At 36.6% G+C, this 24,314-nt stretch overlaps 1 protein-coding gene across 7 annotated transcripts; it reads right to left on the bottom strand.

The window, feature by feature from the left end:
- Positions 1–397: 397 nt before the first annotated feature.
- LOC107843414 (BTB/POZ domain-containing protein FBL11) lies at positions 398–24,105 on the bottom strand. 7 transcript variants are annotated; one of them, XM_016687699.2, is made up of 19 exons: positions 23,783–24,104; positions 23,631–23,681; positions 22,947–23,067; positions 20,319–20,460; positions 20,149–20,195; positions 19,058–19,146; positions 18,859–18,964; positions 17,935–17,971; positions 17,687–17,835; positions 16,324–16,870; positions 15,370–15,645; positions 14,639–14,784; positions 13,182–13,529; positions 11,867–12,110; positions 5,305–5,360; positions 2,257–2,337; positions 1,339–1,383; positions 1,193–1,261; positions 398–928 (listed from the first exon to the last, which is right to left on the bottom strand). In XM_016687699.2, exons 1-19 carry the CDS (start codon positions 23,965–23,967, stop codon positions 755–757), a joined length of 2,913 nt encoding a protein of 970 aa, XP_016543185.1. In that variant the 5' UTR covers positions 23,968–24,104; the 3' UTR covers positions 398–754. The 7 variants fall into 7 exon arrangements, 5 of the variants coding, with proteins under 5 accessions (XP_016543185.1, XP_016543186.1, XP_047254566.1 ...); XM_016687700.2 differs by having other exon boundaries at positions 20,331–20,460; XM_047398610.1 differs by lacking the exons at positions 1,193–1,261; positions 1,339–1,383 and having other exon boundaries at positions 23,783–24,105.
- Positions 24,106–24,314: the final 209 nt, after the last annotated feature.

Here is a 24,314-nt window from a genome sequence, read left to right as displayed (position 1 = left end):
CGTCCAAGAAAATATGCCTTAACAAAGCCTTTTTATTTGGGACTAAAATTTGAAAGTCACCCTAATTTGAGTCTATATTTGAGAATAACCCGAGAACTTCAAACAAAGAAATGATCCATGTAAGTGAAGTGAAAAGGCAAACACACTATAGAGCGAGGGGAACTGGGCAACGGTAAGAGTAGCTTATTCCTCTTTCGTACTAGCCTACTTTTTTTCTCCATTGAATTCCATAAATAAAAGAAGTCAACCTACTCTCTCGTCTCACTAGTATTCATTAGGTGAACATAACTAAATGACTGAAGCGGAAGCTTTAATGTATTGGACTGCCTTTTTCTTCTTCTAAATATCAAGGCCCCGTCTGACAGAAAAAAAAAAATGTTCAAATGATATGCTGGACTTCGTCCGAACTGTAACTTAATTATTCATCCGCTTTCAAGGGGAATAAATAGTTTATAGATAATAATAAAAATTCGTGTTTGTTCTATCTCCACAATATAATTTTGCAACAAACGGGGCTAACTATTCCTACCCCTTGCGGTGTTCAACCAAGGGAGAGTTAAATATAAAAAAAAAAGGTTACAACAGACGGAGAATGCCAAGTATTGTATTAGAGACTTATTTCTCTGCCATCAGCTATGCACTGATCTGCCCAAAGCCCAGCAATACGACTTGATGACTTTGGAAAACGTTGCATCATTGTGCCAGTAATGTGCATACATTTGGAATCACCATCATCATTTTTGGCTATCAAATGCTATAATCTTTCCTTGATGACAGTTCTCGAGAGTTTCCTACTGTCCCATGTCAGTATCAGAGTCTCTGCGTGCACCGGAGTTGTACAAGTTCCAGATTTTGTTGAACCTAATGTGCGCCTTTTTAAGTTGCATCTAGCTATCTTCACTATGCGTAAGAAGTTCCTGTCAGGAAACTGAACCAGATATACAAATATCAGGACGACAACATAGAGGTTGTCTAGATTATTAAGGACTTCTTGGCAATAGTTTTATGGACGCAATGCCAGAACATGAGGTGATAGAATAAATAGAGCAACACCCAAGCACCACTCGACACGGAAAAGGAGATTCACTCGAGCCACTTTACTCAGTTTTATGTAAGAAGCTCAACAGTATACAGCTGTTGCAGCTGCAATAGTGATTTTAAAAAAGAAAAATGGGGTCTGAATCGGTCTTACATCTGGAAGATCAAAGTCACCATCCTTTGCATCGCAAACATCAACTGCTACCTTCCGGAGCAGTGGCATCTAATTGCATTAGAATATATTATTAAGAAATGTCTGGTTCATGTCTTAAATGATAAACAGAAGTTATCTATGCTTACCCCTGAAGCAGCACGGATGATAAAATTTCTGTCAATTCCAAGGCCCTAACATTCACAAGTTGAACTCAGCTCAGTAACAACACTTAATTTATGAATAACAGTGACTTCCCCCTTCAAAGAGAGAATTGATTAGGTACTTCACATAATATGCCTGACACAGGAAGTTTTGAAAAAAAAAAAAGGGTCCATCATAGTTTCCAGGTGCTGCTTATGCAATGAGACAGATGAAACAAATAGCCACCTGTTTTTACACTGCATTTTTACAGCACAACTTTGGTCTTTATTTCTCAACATAACAGAGGCAAGTTGGACTATGCCTGAGTATACTGCAGATTTGTATTGCTGCTGGATGAAAAGGGGAGGCAGCAAAAGTCAAAAGAAGTAGTGGAGGATCATACCACAATGCATCTGGTGGACAGTTTGGAGAGAGAGAAATGAGAGGTGTTATGAAGATAGATCCAATTCCATTCAGAAAGTTAAATGGAATTGTATGGTATCTTTCTTCTTTTGGTGTGTAGAAGTAGGTCTTGAGGATACAGATCATTTTGTAGATTTATTAAGATCTCTGTAAGTATCTTCTTCTCTCTTTGTTTTTCTTATGTAACTCTTCCTGATGGTGTCCAGCATGTCCATAGTGCTGAGGAATACACATTTAACAGTTTCCAAAAAAAAAAGAAAATCATGGCAACAATGTTATTTCAGCCACACTAAAACATCTCCAAGTTTGTACGGTCTCAAATAGTTGATAGGACTCACACAGACTTCCTAGAAGTCCTCACGCATAGAGCAAAAAGAAAAAGATGAATCAGATTAAGTTTGTATGCCCTTTGGAATTCATTGTTCAGTAGTATTGATCCTCCTCATTTGATTTTTATTTGATCTACAGAAGTGCAGGACGTTCAGTAGTAGAAGACTTACATTATGACGTAGTAAAAGATCTTCAAGTGCTAGACAATTCATAAGCGAAGTGACACCCTTAGCAGTTACTTCACCACAGTCCTAAATAAGATTAGATCACATGAGATTGTGAGTAAATAGACACAGCTAATTACATATCTAGAGGAAATAAACAAAATAAGTTTCAAACCCAAAGATACTAGTGACGGAACAAGCTATAAAGCGACTAAAGTTTAGGATTGTTTTGATTGAGCATCTAAAAATGAAACTACATATATCTCCGTCATATGGATAAAAAAACTAAACACTTCTTATGCATCAAACCTCTGTAACTGATATAGGGAAGTATTTTGGCTTCATAAGTCTAGTTCCAGAAAAACAGTGGATCTGTACTTGTCATGCTGCAATTTAGGACACAACATGGTTTAGGTCTCTGTGTGTATTTTAACAGATTGTGATCTCAGGTAATTATACTTATCATTAGGAATTTAGTTACTACTTAGGAGCATCTTAATGCTTCAGGGCATTTTTTACCTTAGGGTTGCATGAGACACTTTTTATTTTTAAGCATCCAACTTCACAGAGATTATGATCTCAGGCTACATTCTGTTTGTGGCGATACAACTGATTCCAAATTCTAGTAGCTGATACTAGATGAATGACAACAGGAAATGTGCATCCATTTATTAAATTGCTTATCCATTTTCTCTGTTTTCACCCAGGGTGTGAAGAGTCTCCGTCGCCCTTTAAGAGATGGCTGGTCTCTTTACTAAGGCTTGGGCAATCCTCAGCTCTTAAACTAGCTTTTAGGGTCAAGTTAGGGCCAAGATCCATAACATGCGTTATGGTATTAGAGAAAGACATCTCAATTCTCATTTCGATGTTGAGACCTCATATTCAATTGTCCACTCTCCATATGTCCAAGGTGGTCCCTTTAATGTGTCTTGGGCAATCCTCATCGCTTGAGCTAGCTTTTGGGGTTGAGTTAGACCCAAGGTCCATAAAACTAGAAATCTTCAGATTCCCACCATATATGCACCTCGTGTGAAAATAACCTTTTCTCCATAGTTAGAAATGTTGGTAACAGGTTGCAAAACTTAAGTTGCAACAACTGCACGTGAAGAAACTTTAATAGCCTAAAAAATGACACCTAACATGCTAGTATATTTTCTTCTCCCAATTACTCTCCAGAGAGATCATTGGGAAGCTGTAGAATTTAAGAATCCCATCACACAAGTAAAATTAAATTCTTTCTTCGGCTTGAAGAATTAGAAATTTCAAAAAGAAATATGCCAGCAAGTGTTGGTTTTTGACTTTGAAATTAAAGAAATAACAGAGATGAGTTGAAGAGAAAAAATACTGCAATTGTATTGTCAAAGGTAATTGTTTTATTAATAATTCAAAACATATATTTATAGCTAAATTTCTAACTAGACTTCAATTCAAATAACAAAGGGATAACTAATGTCTAACTCTAAGCCACATAGAACTCTAATAATTTAAAACTATTAATAGTTATCTACTTTATTTCTGAGACATATCTTCACCATTCCTCCTTTGATCAGAAATTGTAGATTGCAGGCTCGTTTAAATTTGACCTCTTGAATAAATCTGTCAATTCATCTTTGGTCTTGCAAGGCTTGTGTGCATCTTCTGAAATTGTTTTGATTGCAACATTCCTTTTTCCATCTGCAGGAATATAGTCATCATTCCCAATTCTGACTTTCTTATTTTCCAAAGGCAGAAACTCTTTAAAAAGAGTTTTGTCATATGTCACGTGGTTTGTACAAACACTGTCAATCATCCAAAAAATCAGATTTCTTGGTTGAAGAATATGTTGCCACAAATAAGTGATCTTCTTCTTCTTCTTTGGTGACTTGGGCATCTGCTTCATATTTTTTAGATTTGTTTTTGCAAATCAAAGCTTCATGACCAAGCTGATTGCAGATCTTGCATTGTGCATCTTGTCTCTTCCAATATTTAAATGAAGGATGACCTATTTTGCCACAGTGCTGACAAGATGAGTAGTTTTTTCTTGAATTATTACCCTTGCTTTGAGTCTTGTGGTTGGCTGTCAAAGCTCCTTCAACCATACCATCTTGCCTCATAAGTCTCCTTTGCTCTTGCGCCTGCAATGTATTCAACAATTCTGCCAAGGTAATCTTGGATAGGTCTTTTGTGTTTTCCAAGGTAATTATTGATACTTCGTATCTTTCAGACACTGTAACAAGAATTTTTTCAACAATTCTTGAATTTTCAAATTTTGTGTCAAGCAATCTTACCTTGTTAACAATGCCAAGAAGTCGGTCTAAGTACTCTTTGACAGTCTCAGATTCCTTCATCTTTTGCAATTCGAATTCTCTTATTAGATTCAACACTTTCATGCCTCATATTCTATCATCTCCTGTATATTCTTCCTTCAAATCATCCCAAACTTCTTTTACTGATTTAAGGGCCATACTTCTCGTGAAAATTGTAGACACACTAGCAAACAAAATTGTTTTTGCCTTTAATTTTTTTATTTTCTTTTCCTTTTGGCTTTTGATCGGGCCACCGTGGGATTATCTGGCAGCGAAAGAACATCAAAATCCTCCCCCATGGCCTCCCAAAGATCTAAAGCCTCAAGATAAGTCTCCATTCTTACTTCCCAAAATTGGTAATTCTCACCATCAAAGACAGGACGAGCTATTTGGAAAAAGTTGTTTTCAGAATTCATCTCACTCACAGATCCCTAAAAAAATTGGCTCTAGATACCAATTGTTGATTTTTGGATTTGATCTTTAAAGCAATAACAGAGAAAGACTTGGAGAGAAAAAAATACTGCAATTGTATTGTCAAAGGGAATTGTTTTATTAATAACTCAAAACATATATTTGTAGCTAAATTTCTAACTAGACTTCAATTCAAATTCAAATTCAAATAACAAAGGGATAACTAATTCCTAAGCCTAAGTCACATAGAACTCTAATAATTTAAAACTACTAATAGTTATCTACTTCTAATTTATTTCTGAGACATATTTTCAACAACAAGTATACAACAAGCAGAGTGAAAATAACAACGGCAAACCTCTAAATGAAGAGAGATCATCCCTGGCCAACCATTTGAAATAGTATCTTGCGACTCTGTAAAGAAAAATTATAAGGTCATAAAACCAGGATTTTGATCTCATAATTGGACTGGAAAAGATTCCAATATATAAAAACAATGTGGATCTTCAAAGTTTGCAAACTATTGCGGCATTTAACTTGTGAATCATGCGGTGAAACCTTGGGAAAGAGGGATAGAGCGCAAACACAGGGACACTAAAAGAGTGATTAACAACCAATTTGGCATTATGCTTGGTAAATCTATAATTGAAATTATTCGTAGATCAGTGCTTTAACTCTTAATAATGAGATATGCACTGAGTAGCAGAAGAAGAAGAAGAACAGAGTAAGTAGAGCAGAGAAGAAGAAGAAGTTTTGGAGAGTAGAATGAGAGATCTTGTGTATTCAACTTGTAGTGATCAATTGTACATAGTTATTTATAGGAGAATCAACTACCACAATGTCTAACTACTTAACTAACCGTTAAGAAAAGTAATTAACTGTTTGAAGAAAACAGTTATCATAGAATCTCAATTTTCCTGCACATAGAATACTCTTCTAGATTCTTCCAGCTTGTGATTTTCCTTTGTATTCACCCTCCCCCTCAAGCTAGGAAGGTGAAAAAATGTCACACATTCCTAGCTTGTGATTTAGATGCACTTGTTGAGCCTTGGTAAGGCCTTTGGTCAGCATATCTGCAGGTTGATCTTCTGTAGCAATGTAGTTTGTAGTGATCATCCCTTGGCTTATCTTTTCTCTTATAAAAAAGCAATCAATGTCAATGTGTTTAGTTTTTTCATGGTAAACTGGATTGGCAGCTATTTGAATAGCTGATTTGCTGTCACTAAACACCTTGACTGGTAACTTTACTTCCATTCCAATCTCCTTTAGCAATCCTAGTATCCAAACTAGCTCAGCTGTTACAGCTGCTAAACTTCAAAATTCAGCCTCAGCTGAACTTCTGGAAATAGTTGCTTATTTCTTTGACTTCCAGCATACAACTAATTTTCCAATCTTTACAAAGTAACCAGTTACTGATCTCCTGGTTTGAGGACACGATGCCCAATCTGCATCACAGTAAGCACTCACTTGATCACTTGGTTCACTAGATAGTAACACACTCTGACCAGGTTGATTTTTAACATATCTTACAACTCTGATTGCAGCATCCATGCGAGACTTCTTTGGTTCTTGTAGAAACTGACTTAGTGTTCGTACACTAAATGCAATATCAGGTCTAGTCATGGTTAAGTATAGTAGCTTTCCAATCAATTTCTGATATGCACCTTGATCTGCAAGAGGGTCATCAGTAGGTTGTAACTGTTTGATATAATCATCAAACTGTTTTGAGGTCAATTTGACATTGTAGTCCATAGGAGTGACTGGTTTAGCTGTTGTCAGTCCCAACTCTGATAGTAGTTCTAGAGTGTACTTCCTCTGGTGCATTAGCATTCCTCTGCTTGATCTTGCAAATTCTATGCCAAGGAAGAACCTTAAATCACCTAGATCCTTCATCTTGAAGCTTTGTTGTAGAATAACCTTTGCATCTTCTATCAGTTTCAAGCTGTCACCAGTGATTAGCCTGTCATCAACATACACAAGTACCAAAGTGAAGTGATTCCTTCTGGTGTTCTTCTTATATATAGAGATGGATCATACTGACTTTGAACAAACTGAGATTTCAATAAGACTTCTGATAGCTTTGTGTTCCATTGTCTAGGTGCTTGCTTTAAGCCATACAAGGATTTGGTCAGTCTGCATACTGCATTCTCCCCCTGACTGGCAAATCCCTGAGGCAATTCCATGTATACTTCATTAGTGAGATCACCATTTAGGAATGCATTATATACATCCATTTGATGGATAAACCAGTTCTTCTTTGCAGCGGTAGCAAGAACAGTTCTTACTGTTTTCATCTTCACAACTGGTGAGAAGCTTTCTTTATAATCAATCCCTTCTCTTTGCCCATAGCCCTTTGTTACAAGTCTAGCTTTAAACCTCTCAACCTCACCTGAAGCTTTATATTTCACCTTATATATCCACCTGCAACCAATAACCTTCTTACCTGTAGGCAAAGGAACAATCTCCCAAGTGTGATTAGAGTTTAAGGCCTCTATTTCACTCTTCATTGCTTCCACCCATCTAGGATCTTTGCAGGCCTTAGAGTAGTTTGTAGGCTCAGTCACACATGATGTTTTCAACACATAACTCTTATAGGATTGAGATAGTCTATCATATGACACATAATAAGCAAGAGCATGAGGTACCTTCTTTGTGTTCTTAGAGACAGTCATTCATCCATGCTGGTGACTTCTTTTCTCTAGTTGACTTCCTTTGATCTTGACATACAGATGGTTGAGTTGCAGGTTGTGTAGCATTAGAAACCCTCTGTGGTTGTTGTTCTTGCTGAATAACCTCTTGATTCCTGTTTGATCTACTTTGATAGACCTTGGTTATGATCTGTCTAGATGTAGGCACACCAGGCTGTAGTTGCTCTTGCTGATTAACTATGTTAGGAACTTCTTGAGATGAGACATTTATAGGAGCCTGCAAAGGTGTCATAGCATCACTTGCTACTGAATATTGATCTTCCAATGGAAAAACATGATAGGGAATTTGATCATCAACACATCTTCCCTGAAGGACACATCCCTACTAACAAAGAAAACATTAGTAGATATGTCATATAAGACATATCCCTTCTTGGTACTTGAATAGCCCATCAGCACAGCTGCTCTTGATCTTGGCATGGGCTTGTCAGACTCATTTAGCACTTTAGCATAACAGAGACAACCTATTACTCTTAATTGCTCACAAGATGGTTTAGTACCATACAACTTCTTATATGGAGTATAATAATCAATACTTGAGTTAGGTAACCTGTTTATGATGTAAACAACAACTAGAACACAATATCCCCAAAACTTAACAGGTATTGTTGCTTGAAACCTCAATGCTCTTGTGACCTCCAAAATGTGTCTGTGCTTTCTTTCAGCCACACCATTTTGTTGAGGTGAATAAGCACATGAGGTGTGATGTACAATACCCTTTGTTGCAAACAAACTACTGCACAATGAGTTCACAAATTCAGTTCCATTGTCAGTTCTACTCACTTTCACAGTTTTGTCAAACTGTGTCTTAACATACTCAAGAAATTGTTGTATCTGAACATACACATCTGACTTGAGTTTCAACAAGAACAACCAAGTAAATCTGGAACAATCATCAACCACTGTTAAGAAAAATCTGTTACCACTCATAGTTGGAATCTTATAAGGTCCCCATAGGTCCATATGTATTAGATCAAAACAACATGCAGACTGAGCACTACTTGTAGGAAAAGGAATTCTGGTTGGCTTGGCACAAGGACAAACACTACACTTCTTTACTCTATCTTCTACTACATGAGACTCATTAGGTAGCAACTTCAGAAGTAATATTAGAGGAGGCATGTCCTAATCTTCTATGCCACAGATCAACCTCAGCTTGAACTTTACTCTCACCAGCTTTAGTAGAGACTTTTGTTGCTGCTGTAACCTTCCTTTCTTGAGTATTCACTAAGAGAAACAGACCTCCATCAAGCTTACCAATCCCCCTCACCTTTCCAATCAGGGAAGAAATTCACTAAACATCTTCATTCCTTGGTCAGTTGTGACACTGAAAGCAGGCTGCATGTAAACTGAGGAATACGATACACATTTGTAATGCTCTTTTCAGCTGACAAATAACTGGATCCCACATGTGTAACTTCAGTTAGATCACCATTAGGTAAATACACCTTCCTTGGATTATCTAGTTGTGTTATGGACTTATCCATTAATAAGTCTAACTTTCCAACCATATGATTTGTGGCTCCAGTGTCAATTATCCAAGTTCTAGAATCATATGAAGCTTCAATACACTAATACCTGTCTTTGCAGCATTTGTTGCCTCAGTGGAAGTGTTAGCACCACTAGTTTTGTTGATTATCTTCAGGATCTGATCATATTATTCCTTAGTAAAGGCTGTTGTTCCCATCTGGCCTAGTTGATCCAGCTACAATTCAGAATCTCCTTGATGACTTCCATCATTGAACCAATTACTTTGGACAGATCTTGAGTGAGGGCCTTGCCTTGTAGTTATTTCTGCATTATCTTGAGAATCAATAGTCACCTTGTATGCTGCATTAGCTGCTTCAGACCTGAACCTCTTTTTGAACTTGTGATCTTGAGGATATCCAATTAACTTCCAACAATTTTCCTTAGTATGACCTTTTAGACAGAAGTCACACTACAGGTTGTAGTTCTTCTTGAATTTCTGTGTCCCATTTGTAAACATGGCTAAGTCAAGACTTCCACCAGCACCTGCAGGACCAGATCCTAGCACACCTGCATTAGTAGCTACAGCTTTGTGGCTTTCATCACCCATTATCATGGCATATGCCTGATTCACAGTAGGCAAAGGAGTCAGAAGTAGTATTTGGCTTCTAGCTTGAGTATATGTCTCATTTAGTCCCATGAGAAACTGAAACAACTTCAATTTTTGGAGATGTAGAACAACCTCCTTGGATTTCTCACAATCACATCCAGGAGCAGGCACAAGTGCCTCAAATTCCTCCCATAGATCTTTCAGTTTTGAGAAAGACATAGGAGTTGTTCCTTGAGAAAGTGTGGCAATTTCCTTGTGTAGATTGAAAGTTCTAGCATCATCCACTTTGTTGAATCTTTCAAACAACTCATTCCACACAACACTTGCAACTGATGCATACATGATTCCACCTAGTAACTCTTTGGACACAGAATTCATAATCCATGATAACACAATAGCATTCACTCTTTCCCCGTGATTGCCCAATTCGGAAGAAATCTTTTCTTTAGTGCAAGAACCATGAACTAGTCCTAACTTGTTTCTTCCTAGTAAGGCTATACACATAGATCGAAACCAGATAGAGAAATTTTCCACACCTGTCAACTGGAAAGAGATGATCTGTGTACCACTAACATCTGTGGGACTGAGAAAGAAAGGATGATTGTAATCCATTGCAGTTACAACTCCTGCACTGCTGGTTGATCCACCACCCATTTCGACACCATTAACACCATTTGCCATTACTTGAACCTTCAAATCTTGACTCAAGAAATCCTTCAAGAAACTGAGAAAACCAGAATCTGTGATTGAGCACTTTCTTCAATCTCCAGAATCGACTAAGGTAACTAGTTTTTAATCCAGCCAGCTTGACTCTGATACCATGAAATTATTCTTAGATCAGTACTTTAACTCTTAACAATGAGATATGCACCGAGTAGCAGAAGAAGAAGTTTTGGAGAGTAGAATGAAAGATCTTGTGTATTCAACTTGTAGTGATCAATTGTACATAGTCAGTTATTTATAGGAGAATCAACTACCACAGTGTCTAACTACTTCACTAGCCATTAAGAAGAGTAATTAACTGTTTCAAGAAAACAGTTATAATAGAATCTCAATTTTCCTGCACATAGCATACTCTTCTAGATTCTTCCAGCTTGTGATTTTCCTTTGTATTCAACAACAATAAAGGTCATATTCTTGCTAAGAAATTGATGAAAATATTACAGGGAGAAGAAGGAAGATCTACACATTCTATTTATTGATCTAGAGCAAGCATATAAAGAAATGTCAAGAAATGTCCTTTGGTCGATATTGGAGAAGAACTGGATGATACATAAAGAATATGTACAAAGAAGACACCACAAGTGTTAAGAATCGGGAATTTTTTAATATGACAAGGGCCTATTCATTGTAAATTTGGGAAAGGTTTAGAATATTTACAATTGAGTAATTAGGAGAGTAATTATAGGAGAAACAAAGGAGTTTCCCATAACGGTAGGTTAACACCAATTATTTGCATTTGGCATGTACTTGTTTTATTTTACAGGTAATTTAACCCATACATGTTTACCCCAATTATGAGATGAGTTCCCATATTATCTATACACAATATTGTGTTAATTGACGAAACTACTGAGGATGTTAACCCGAACTTGAATTATGGTGAGTGAAGGTTTGAGTTAGGATAAGTAGAAGTTAGATCGAATATATGCACCACACGTTTAGCCAACATAAGAAAAGTGAGGTTGAGGTGAGATAAGATGGGATTGCGGTTAAAAGAGATAAGGCACACCTAAAATCAATTGGAAAACCCTATTCCAAAAGACCTACAATCTCTAGAAATTCAGGCAAACTTAGCGAAAATAAAGGCATAACGGAAGAAAAGAAAGAAGATAAGTGATACCAATTGGTTGGAATTAGGCTTAGTCATGTTGGTATACTTGCTTTGAGTCCAATATTTAGGAGTCTTTTCGTGATACAGATTTGCATGCCTGTAAAAAGTGTAGAGAACCTATACTTTTGGACATCAAAATGGAGGGAACTAGCTTGGGATTGGTGTGGTGGTTGCAATTGTCTAATTGATCTGGAGGATAAATATATTGGATTTGCTTGTTACAACTGGATGAACCTCAGACAGGAGAATTTTCCAAACATCATACAAATTCGAACAAGATGTTATTGAGAGTAGTGCGGACCTGAATTAAGACGTCTGCATCCCACCAGCGAAAGTTCAGTTAAGTTCATGCAATTCTGAGTAAGGATAAGCAAATCATCGTTGGTCATGTGTGCTGATACTCTTTCAAGTTTCAATTTCCTCAAACGGGGTGCACTGGACTGGAAGCTTAATGAGGAAATCTCACCAAAGCAATAGCAAAGAGCTAAGACTTGCAAGTTTTTCAAGGTCCCCAAGATATTTCTTACAACAGAATCAGATATTACCTGTTAAGATCAGCAATATTAAGTAGGCAACAATGATTTCAAGCACTCTTCTGAAACACACACCATCTAAACTCGGACAATATAAACTAACTGAAGTTAGATTTCCAGGTGCAACAAGGTGGTAGATTGTGTTATACAACTGGATGCCCCTATTTTTCTATCCTCAATGAAATGAACAATCGCCATTTTCTATCCATACAAACCAACTAACACCCAGATCTAAATGTAGATGTGTATGTCAGACCCTGTAAGTAATAAGTGTGCTGAAAAGAACCACAGAGCACTACTTTATCCCGATAAGTCTCATTAGTACAAGTATATATCATAAAACACTTACATTATACACCCTCTGCCTGATTCCTTTGTTTGTTTGCTTTTTCATGTCAACAATTTATAAATCTAACCACAAGCTCTAAACTTATATATTAATACTTTTTGAAAATAGAATCATTGATGTAGATATACAATGAGATAGTGGTGGCTAAACCAAAATCCAATTTAAGGACCTGAGAAATCCCAAATTTCATTCCTTAATTTTATTGAATGATAGGTGTCTTTCCAAGCTTTTGTAACCTAAAATATAGATGAACAGATTTAGAGACAACAAAGAAACTTTCGTTTCCAAGCACACGTAAATAAGTTATAGCCCCTCACCTTAACTTTTAAGGATAAAGACCCAAGTTAAAGATAACTTTCATCACAACATGTTACTTGAAGAAAACATCACACTTCATCGTCCATTGGCGTTAATAGTAAAGAAACTAGAAGGTGATACACTACAAAAAGAGAACTCAAGACAATGAGAAAGACTTCATGAAAGTGAATAGACTTGAGGAACCATGATTGAAATACACAAGACAAAAAGGTGAAAAAGATCTGGAAGTGAGTTGCAACGATCCAACCAATCGCAACTATACTAGTTCTGTCATCACCTCTCCTTACAATTTAGATGATTGAAAACCAGTTCAGGCCCTCAACCATCAGTTCATTGAGAATTATTCAACATGCACACTACTAATTGGATTGAAACTAGCCAAAACACTACCAAGAACTTTTGCATAAACACGGTACCTGGAAATAAAGAATCAAGGTCTCTAGCCAAGGACAAAAAGTGGGTACCAGCTTGAGTCCGTCTTCACCTAAAGATCCACCTAAACCAACAATAAATGTCTTCAACATTTTAATTGCTGGCCGCAGGGCCTCCAATGAAAAGAACGAGAATCCCCAACCAAGAGAAATTTCCTCCAAATTGCAGGACTTCCCCAGCTCATAATAAAATACAGGACAGTTATATGACAAAACAGGAGAGTTCTCTAGAGTATCATTTTCCTCTTGTAATAGATGCCTGCAGCCTCTGGCAATCAGACATTTTAAATAAGGATTTCCGCGGACAACATGACCCACAGCATGGAAAGAAACCTGAAATTCCAAAGTGCATAATAAGTTGGTTATACGGACATGCAGTACTGTGCTGATCTAAGCTCCGGGTTTACGACGGAACTTATCAAATTTCATGCTAGACACAAATCAACTGTCTATAAGCATCATTCTATCTCAAATGCTCCACCTATAGAGTCTGAAGCCCCAAAAATTGCTCCCTTCTAACTATTCTGAGATACTACAAGTCAGTAAAACGGAGCGAAATGTATTGAAGTCTTCGGCACTAGTCCATGTAGTGGAGAGGGAGCTTAAACGGAGATGTGGAGAGTTTAGCAACAGAAAGCACGTAAGTGCCTGCTGATTTTTAACATTTTCTTCAAAATGCATGGATCGGATTTCTAGAAACCTTTAAAAGTTAAAGAGTAACTCCACCGATAAACTCTTGCTTCTATTTGTCAACAAATTACTTTGGCTAACAAGAAGGTAGCTATATACAATAACAACAACATACCCAGTGTCTTCCCACAAAGTGCGGTCTGGGGAGGGTAAAGTGCACGCAGTCCATACCACTACCTCAGATGAAATAGAGAGGCTGTTTCTGATAGACCCCCGGCTCGGGACAAATAACAGTGTAAAAAAACATCAATGGTTTTGTCGTACACTTTAGGGCTCAGATCTACATTTCCTGAAATACATAACCGAATAGAATAATGTGGAAACGACCCTTTTTAGGAATTCAGACTGTTAAAACAACAACAAAATACCCAGTGTAATCCCAGAAAGAGGGTCTGAGGAGGGTACAGTGTACGAAGAAAGTACCCCTACCTCAAACTTAAAACTTTTAGAACAGCAGCATTTTTTTTAGTCTTTGGTAGGTCTGTCATGCGCTGTCACCTGTCAGAGCATCTTATACAAGCCAAATACAAAGAAATATTATTTTCAATATGCCAGGTGGTGAGGTTCAGCCTAAGTCCTCCACTCTTTCAACACCTCACCCTAAAAGCTTGAGGCACAAACTCAGCGAGTATTTTCCATAGACTTGAGACAGCTTATTTCCTAGAGCAAACTGATAACATAAAAATCCACATACTTTCCAGAAAAAACTTGGAGAAAGCAAACTTTAAGTTCCTCCAGGACTACCTACATACCTTAGTATCAGATACGTCAAGCATTTCCAGTGATGATCCTGAAAATTTATACAGAGAATTGTCGACAAGCTGTGTTTCCCTCAAACAAAGACTTCTTATTCTATGTGTTTGAGAGATCAGCTCCAAAAGAGAAATCTCATTGATACCTGCAAAGGAGGAGAGTTTTTGAAAATTGAAGTGAAAGAGATGAAACCGCTTTGAAACTGGAAATGAGATTATAATCATGTCCCACAAATAAACTTCATCAAAAGAAAATTATGTACCACAAATATAATTGTCAGCTTCCATATCTTACACTTTAGAGACTTACATGAGATTCCAACAGGCAAAAAATAATCCTTTGAATGCAGTTGCGCAAGAATTTTGTTTGTTATACATGCAATGACTAAAATTTAAGTTCCAACAGTCATTGTTCAAAAAAAGCTCTTTAAACTATCAATAAATTAAGTTGCTTCTAAAAGAGATTCAGGTGGAAACCAAATCCTCAGCTTAAATCTTTACTTCTGTGATTTTTGAAAGACTCCAGCATCAAGCTTGCAGTTTTATTTTGGAGAAAGGAGTTCTTGTATCCACATTGAACTAATTTTTTTTCAAGTCACACTGGAAGATGCAAAGCAGTAACTGTAAGCCACAGTTTCAAATGAAATATTCTATCTACAAATTTATATTCTGTTAACAAACATTAGCATGGATGAGGCGAGGCAGAAAACAAAAGTCAGAACATTACTCACCTTTGCAGCCTCCTATATGCAGAATTTGAAGTTTGTAAGCTAAAGAATTGGTGCGGTCTGCCATTTTCATTTCCACAGCGTCAAATCTGGAGATACTGCAGCAAAGTGACAGGACACAGTTGTGCCCAAATGAAGTATCACACGCATAGATCGAATGTAGCTCAATACATTTCAATACTAAAATGGATATGCCAGAATCAGTTATGGAAGTACATGCATTGAGGTTAATACAACACAAGAAAGGGCAGCACTCTGCAATATTGTGGAGATCAGAATCTGGAGAATATCAAAGAGAAGCAAGTTAGCTTAATGCAGAGGGCATCATATCATTAAGAGGGTACAAACAAGCTGAGTTTCCAATAAAGATCTGCTAACAGCACGAGAAAAGCACAGACAAGATTGCAAGGCAACATATAGATGTGATTCCCAAACTATATGAATGACAAAAAGGACGTGGTGTCACTTGCAAGACACCATATAACAGATAAACGCAATTACTCAAGATTTACATAGCTAGAGTTTTGGAAAAAGCAAAGGAACCACACAACATAAAACAATTCTTTGGGTACCAGCAGCAGTATTTCTGTTTCATACTGTTCTTTTCTTTGACTTTTGTGTCTGGTTGTTCGACCATATAGATTAAATAACTTTGATGGACGGGATCCAAGAGAAGATAAGAGAATCATTCTTTTTTCAGTGGTCTTCCTCCCTTCACCTTCAGGATATAACCATTCTAAGATATCAGGTATTATTTTTCGTGCTTTGTCCCTAAGCATTCTTTTCATAACCAGAAAAGGCTTTAAGGCTCATACACTTTCACCAGGAATAAAGTACAATGGGAAGATACTTGGTTCAAGTTCAGTTTTAAGGGCCAGAAAATGAAAAATGATTTCCCAGAAAGAGACATTTCCTTTGATTGTGGGATGGGATTAGAGCTACGGACAAATATCATACCATAGATATCTGTTCGACCCTCCAATATGAGTTTTGTAATATTTGAGAGCTGCCCAGAAAAATGAAACACAGGTACACTAGGATATGTCTCATCACTGGAAGATGTTGATATCTGCAGCGTCACATCAGGGAATGAAGCTATAACTGAGACCTTTGCTGGTATTACAGGAGTACTGTCCACTATTAGATCAATGTCTGAGAGTAGTGGGCATCTCTGTAACAATTGGTACAACATCATTGTTCTGAAGTTCAAAATATAAGCAGCTTTTAATGTTGTTAGGGAGGGAAATGACTTGGAAAAGCACTCAATGGCAGCTTCAAGATGTAGTACAGAACAATTTGAAACATCCACCACTTGCACAGCTTCAAAAGTCAAAACAGGGAAAATATCCCACTGAATCCGAGATATATCCATATGGCGCTCAAGTTTGAGTGAAAGCTGATTAAGCTTCTTCATCAGCATTTTGTCCAAATTATTGGAAGAAGGAAGCATGTCCAGGAGAAGAAGAGGCAGACTAATTTGTGGGCAGCCGGAAAGGTCCAATACCTACAGAGGAGATTCAGAAAAGGAATTAAGCAATGAAAATGGCTGCTGTTTAAGTGTTAATATTGTATGAAAGTTCACAACTTCATTTCCAGTAAAAGAGGAAAAGTGAAGATAAAAAAATGATTTTTCCCACTTTTGACACTCTTAAGTGATATTTTAGAATCAAGCGCAAGCAAAATGATTTTTTCACTTTTGACCCTGTAAGTGATATTTTATAATCAAGCCCAAGCTTACTCTTGATGATGTTGGATGTGCTAATCTTTTATTTTCAACAAGTGACTAAAGGGAGAAAGTTGAGTTTAGATCGTGCCCAAAGTTCTAGCAAGTTCAATTCTTGGAAAGTCTCCAAGAACAGATAGGGTGAAGTGAAAACTATAAGGAGAATCATTTATTCACATCATTTGAATTGTCTGCAGAATATTAGCATTATTCCATCCGTTGAGTGAAGGCATGGGGAAAGGTATTAAGCTAGCTTAACGCAGAAAGCTCTACTTCTTAATAGAAAAGGATGTCTAGGTCTAAAATAAGTTATAAACACTCCTTGTTTTTCTTTTTGTTTTCCTTTTGCCTCTACAAAATTACAACACTTCCAAAAAGAATATAAAATAATTTCATGTGAAATGACTTTCATAATTAAGTTGTCAGACAGGCCACTTTAGTCCCCAGATTTCAAGTCTTCTAGAATCTTTGATTAGTCAATCAATCAAAACGGATAAGACAACCATGAGTAGTTACGTGGACTATATTTTTCTGGAATCTAAATGAAAAATGAAAGCAAAACCCACAAACATTGAAGGATGCTGCAAAAATGTTAACCTTAGTGTATTCAGTCAACCGGATCCTGAGCTTACAGTCGCCACCTCCAAGAATGTCAGCTAAGCTAAAGGAACGGGAGGTAGCTAAACTACAGATAGCAACCACACTTCTTTCAGCGAACTTCGAGAAGAAGGGGCATCTCCGTTTCCCTAAAATGCAAACAAAAAATACAGATATGATCAGAAGAAACCTAAATAACACTTGAGCCTTAGTGCATTGAAAGTAACAACTCAAAGGACTGCTCATACCAGCAGCAAATGGCAATGACAAAAGGCCAGTGCGGATCTGTTAACAAAGACAACGGTCACATAAATGACTAAGTCAGAGTAATCAAGAAAGGATTCAAATGCATATGCAGCAAAGATATTGGGGCAAGAATCATAGGCCCTCAGCTTATAGTTTTTAGACGTGTAAATTTTTCAAGAAGTAGCTGCAAAATTTTCTTGCATCTAAAAGGGAACCAGCTATTCGTGTGTTTAATTACACATTAAGATTTTACAGAAATAATATCTCCATAAATTATCAAATTGGAACACATTATCAGCAGCAAAACTGTACTGAGATTAATGCATCTATAATGTTATTACATAAATCAGATATGCAAGAAAAGCCAAACAAAACAAGTGAGCTGCCCTATAAGTACAAGAAAATTGAGTGTGATGTTCAAAAGCTATTAAGTAGGCATGTCATCAACAAAGATAAGAGTCACACGAATAAAACGTCATAAAACAACAAAAACAGAGGAAAAAAAAAAACACTTCTTTTGTTAAAAAAGAAAAAGGAATATCTATTTCCGGAATCTTATATTGCAAAAGTCCCAATCAGCAGTGATAACTAATCTCACTTAAGTAGGCTAAATCATTCTTACATGTTTTCATTGCACAGATTGTTAAACCTAATTTGCCAATGTGGTCTCATTTTAGCATGCCCAGACCCCACTAAGTGGGAATATACTGGGTTTGTTGGTGGTGGTGGTGTCATTTTAGCATGCACAAGGCAAAACTAGTTGCAGTCTTCAAGTCTGAAAGAATACGGTCACTACAAATTGTCACCCACACCTCCCCCCACCCCCACCACCTCTTCTTTAAGCCTCTCTCCGACACACACGAAGACAAACAATATTCAATTGGACATATCATGTCACGTAACTCAATCCCAACAGTATCTTATACCTCTCTTAAAATTTCAAGGCGAGAATCACCAGTTGAGCTCAAAAGATCAGATGGTTTGGTGTTAGCGGCAAGCCATAGTAGAATAGCATCACAGAGATGCATCTCGCTGTAAAAAGTCACCATGAAATCAGGATTGCAGTTGAAATGAGACATTGCATCAGACAGCCTTTTAATTTTAACAGATAAAGAGAGTACTAACCTATCTACTGTCAAACAAGGATGCTTTACACAGGAAAGCAACAATTCAAAAGGGATATTGTGAAATGAGTCACAGGATGCCATCCATATCTGCGGTAAGAAAGAAAATTACATCTGGAACAGTTGTTGGAAAGTAGAAGGAAACATCATGTGACATGCCGACTAATCATTCAAATAATTAAGACTAATATGAAAGGCATGTTTTCTCTGGCTTATTTTGCTAAATCACAGCAACAGCTCCTGGGCTTGTTTAGTAGCTATACATGTTCCTGCTTATAGTCAAAGTAGTATACTTTAGATATTTCAGCAGAACTGACATAAAACACACTATTAACTACACGAGTGAAGTAAGAAATTTGAAAAGGTGAAGCATATCTAATGGCACGAAAATGTCTTTAAAACAAATGCCGAGTCTAACGGGATAACAGTGGGATTACGAGGTAGGGGAAAGGTCATGGAAGATTGGGTGAAAGGTGAAGTGCAAAGGTCAACGTACTTTACAGGGTAAAGGGAGGTGGTATGGACAGGGTGAGAAGGTAAATTGGCTGATGGTAGCAGAGTAAGGGTATGGACGAAGGGATAGTCTTCAAAACATGTGAGCATTCTTTTCCTAAAAACATTTTGAGGAATATATTTCTTTTAAAGGTACAAAACATCATTCTCTCACCCGCTTATTACATTCTCCAAACAAGAAAATGACTAGAACCTCTTGTAAGACGCCTCAGAAAGATAAACCTATTCCAGTTACTACGCTTAAATTTTTTTTGTAACAACTCTCAAAATTCAATATTTTACACTGAATGGCTAACTTTAACCACATGTGGTGGCAGTGTCTACAGAGAACTTGTTAAAAAGACGAGAATACCACTGACCTTATCACTGAAAGATGTAAAGTTAATGCAACTAAAGAGCAAAATTGCTGCCAAATTTTTTGATGAACTTGTTTTTTACGGAAGTTGTCCATGGAAAAGAGAAAAGAATTGCACGAGGTATGCAATACGTATATACATTTGAATCATACCAATTAAATCAAGGAATATTGAATGAGAGAACAATTTGGGGACTTGGACAAAGTACAATTTAAGCACTTACAAAGTTCCTCGCCAGATAACCAGTCAGTTGTGGAATAAAATCAATTGCTGCATGATATCCCATTTAATCTATAAGAGACAACCCATGGAATAACATTAAAAATGTAATATGACGAGCAATATGCTGCAAATATCATTTTTCCAGTTGCTAAAAATAAAAAATATTGCTACCATTCTCTCTACCATAATCCCAGATAAGGACCAAATCTTCTAAACGTAATTGAGGAGGCCTAATCCTGACTTCAGATGTTACATAGTCCAGCCAACTTCGACATACCAAAAGAAGCTTGTCCACTCCAAAAAATAATGCAGCCTGGCAGAATAATGCGCAAGATCAGACATTTACCAAGAAAAAGTCCACGATCAAATATTCGAAATTATTTTGACAAACAACAACAGGTTGCATCTGATCACTGTTTAGAGACTTGCAAAAGGAAATATCAAGTCAAAATGGACCTTCAGGATATAGTAAAACATCAAAGGTTGGAAATGAACATCTTTCCACTGAACATTGAGGAGATTCAACTTTATATCCTTCTTTTACCTTCTACGAGGAAGAGGAAGGGAAAAAACAAAAATCCAGACGTGGATCTTTAATAAGAAAAAATATTTTATCTTAATTGACAAAATATGAATGCATAAATGAATAAAAGGCTTAAACAAGATATATTTGTGACTGCTTTGGAAGACATTCAATGTTATCCTATAAAACAGTCCTAAGTTACAACATTGCAATGCAAAAACAAACCTTCCTGAACTAAAGTTGGAGCATGCTTTTGTCCTGGAGTACTCTAGCATTGGGCTCAATGCAAACACAACACCCAGTGATAAGGGTAACATTCTTTCATAAAGCTTCACTTTCTTTTATGACCAGTGATAAAGAGATAACTCAACTTATCGTGGATGAGGCATGCTTCTCCTATGATTGCGAAAAATCTAGTCCTAGATCTTTTGAAAAGGATAAATATAAACAAAAATATTTGGCTTAGAGAAGTCACCTTCTAAGGTTCTTCCCTCCTCATGTGCTTACAGCTCCACTCATGTACATTAAGACAATATGATTGCTAGCTAACGTATCCTATACTTTAGTAGGTAAAAAAAATGTCACCAAGATAATCTATGACAATATAGTCCAATAAACGCGATGAAGCTATCAAACAAGGCATTGTTTGGAATATGAAACAAAAACCTTGACAATTACCAACAATCTTTGACAGTTATAGACAGGTAAACCACCTCGGACAAGGAATTCTTGCTAAACAACACTCGCACTACCATCCATCATATGCTTGCACAATTCCTTTTTGGTTTGCTTCAAACTTTTCACCTTTGTGAAAAGGAAATTCATTTAACTTATACATGTAGAATTCTAACCTATCGTGTCAAATGTCGATATTGATCTAGGAGGGAAGGAACCCTAAAAGGTAACAACTCGATTTGGATAGACTCCAAACTGAATGGGATAAAATTGAAGGCACCATTTAACAAGCACAATATGCTTAAAGTAGTAAAGGGTTTTAAGCAAAGAAAGACGACAATGAATTAATGAAGAACCGCCTTCACTTTATACATTTGTTTTGGGTGGTTAAATAGTGGAAAAAGTAGGTATGTATTTGTACAATCAGGGAGACATTTACCCGTGGTTGTTCCAGCATGCATTGGCGTCATCCCCTAACTACCAAATATAGAGAAAATGAATACCAGGCCCTTCACAGATAATATTCTCTTGCCCCAGAGACATAATCTTTGAAAGAAACAAAGGGGTTGTTTGTTGTCGATGGCCTTTTGCAAAGAAGGATAGTTGACCTCAAGGATTAACTCTAACAGTATTTGCTAAAATTCTCAAAGGGCTTCACTCAAACCTTCTGTTCCTCAGGACACCATACTGCCAGTGCCAGAACTATCCCATTCCCCAGCTCTGCCATTTATCCTATCGTCATTTTCTCAGAACTACACTTTGGAAACTCGCTGTGGAAATTCACTGTTTTCTCTCAACCTCTAACAATCTATAAGCTCGAACAACTTTGTATTTATTAATTTTTAACTAAACCCACCAATCCTAGGTCCAACAAGGCATCATAACAGATCTTTTTTGTTTGATAGTGTGACATATTGAATTGTTTGGCTGTTAATACTGAAGAAAAATCACAGACGTTCCATGACAAGGCCATGCCAATTCATAGACTTAGATACAAATATTTGTAATTTATGAAGAGGAACTTTTGAGCAATAATAAAATTGTCTCCATCGGGTTCGATACATTATGTATGTGTCAAGGTAGGCTGCCAACATCATACCCCCTTGATTGTGGTGCTTACATGGATCTTGTGTGAATGCAGAATTCTTTGTGAACTGGGCAATCCCTCTTTTGAAATTCTAGTATACCGTGCTGAAGATGACTTAGACCCTCTATCAGGTTTCGTTAGTTCCCTTTGTTTTTTTAATTACTGAGAAACTCCTCGACGACCACCGTGGATAAGTTTCCCACATTTATAATGGAAGAGTGAAGACTGAGTTTTTGTAACGACACACATTTGATACTTCCTTGGTATTGACCTAAACTTAGTACCTTATTTAACCCCTTCCACCCCACTAAAAAAAATGGAGGCATGCAGAACTCTTATCCATTACAAGGGCAAGGCTTTTCACCCCCAGACACTATGACATCACTAAGCTAACAAAAAAGTAGTAATGTACTTTCACAGGTTTCCAAGTGACCAACAGAAAAATACATCAGTGAAACCTCTTCAGCAAATAAAAGTAATTGTTGACAACGATACTGATAACCGGAATTCTTACCTCATACAAAGGAAGGAAGTTTTCTGAAGTAAGGTCCAATGAACATCCAAAGGTAAATCTCAACAGACTCAAAAGTGATTCCATGTCCCAATGAACAGATATAGAGTCAAAGCAAGATTCACTGAAACAGTTAAACCAAATAATAAAGAGGTAAGGTAATCTCTCAAAAAATCGGGATACTTTATGTGTCTTGTTCACTATTACTCCCTCCGTTCATTTTTACCTATCATATTTCGCTTTATGAAAGTCAATTTGACTAAATTTCAAAGTTAAAGTGAAGTAGATTAATTTAATATTTTAACTTTAAAATTAAGATGTTTGAAAACTATATCAAAAATGCTATAGTTGTCTTCTCATATTAATATGATTAAAAAAAAAATACTCCCTCCATTCCATTTTATGTGACAGTATTTGACTTGGCACGGTGTATAAGAATAAAAAGAAAGACTTTTGAAACTTATGGTACAAACCAATTAGAAATTTATATGGTCATAAATCATTTCATTAAGGGTAAAGGGGAATTTTAAAGTTGTTTCTAATTATAATAAGGTGATATTCTTTTGGGGACGAACTAAAAAGGAAAGTGGAAATACCTGTTAAAATGCAGACTCTTTTTCGAAACATGGGGAGTAAAAATGAAGGGAGGAAGTAACTTACAAAACAAGAAGAAGGAAATTATTATACCTGAAGCTTCCACTCAATAATCCGTGAAAATAGGAAGATTGCTGAATGAGCCTGTACTTGAAAAAATAAAGTATTAACCAAAAGAAAAAAAAAAGTAAAACATAGATGTTATAGGGAAAAAGAAAGAGAAATAAAGAGAAAAGGTAATTTGCCTTTGTCGATTAGCTTTGATTTTAACAATTGGGCGATGGACAAGTGATGTTAAGTCCCATTGAGTGACTTGAGTTGTTGAAATGACAGTGATTTGTTCGTAATCTCCGTCAAGTGTGGACACGTCGGAGTCGATACAGTTGAGAATTACTGTATCGCTGTCGGACGTATTGACGTTGGATGCCATTAATGCAACTTTCTGCTACTGGATTCAGCTACTTTAGTTTTGAGAGTGAAGATGAATGAGGTGAATTTGCGCCCAAATGCAAAAATAGCTTTTTGTGTTTGTGTTATTTTCTCAACAAGAAGTAGTGTTTAGAGAAAATTAATTGGAGGGTGATAAAAGAATTCTTTAAATTAAAAATGGTCATAATTTTGAGGTGTAAAATATATATTTTTAAAATTTATTAATTTTTTAAGAATTCCTTCAATTTCAAATTTTAAATTTTAGAATTTTTTTTCCTTTTCTTCTTTTTCCAATTTTTTTTTTCTTTCTCGAAGCTTTGAGCTGTAGGTGACAAAAAAGTTTTAAAA

This window comes from Capsicum annuum, chromosome 10 (genome assembly GCF_002878395.1).
Source record: "Capsicum annuum cultivar UCD-10X-F1 chromosome 10, UCD10Xv1.1, whole genome shotgun sequence".
Lineage (NCBI taxonomy): Eukaryota > Viridiplantae > Streptophyta > Magnoliopsida > Solanales > Solanaceae > Capsicum > Capsicum annuum.
Note: the sequence above shows the minus strand (reverse complement) of the source record. Positions and strands in the feature narration are given on the sequence as shown.

What these genes read in the sequence shown, in the direction of transcription:
- LOC107843414 (XM_016687699.2), bottom strand. Translation starts at nt 23,967, where the DNA reads ATGGCATCCAACGTCAATACGTCCGACAGCGATACAGTAATTCTCAAC. An exon ending in CCTTGTTTGACAGTAGATAG is followed by an intron (nt 18,965 to 19,057) that starts GTTAGTACTCTC and finishes GACTTTTTACAG; the next exon opens with CGAGATGCATCTCTGTGATG. An exon ending in ATCTTTTACTACGTCATAAT is followed by an intron (nt 1,384 to 2,256) that starts GTAAGTCTTCTA and finishes TGTGAATGTTAG; the next exon opens with GGCCTTGGAATTGACAGAAA.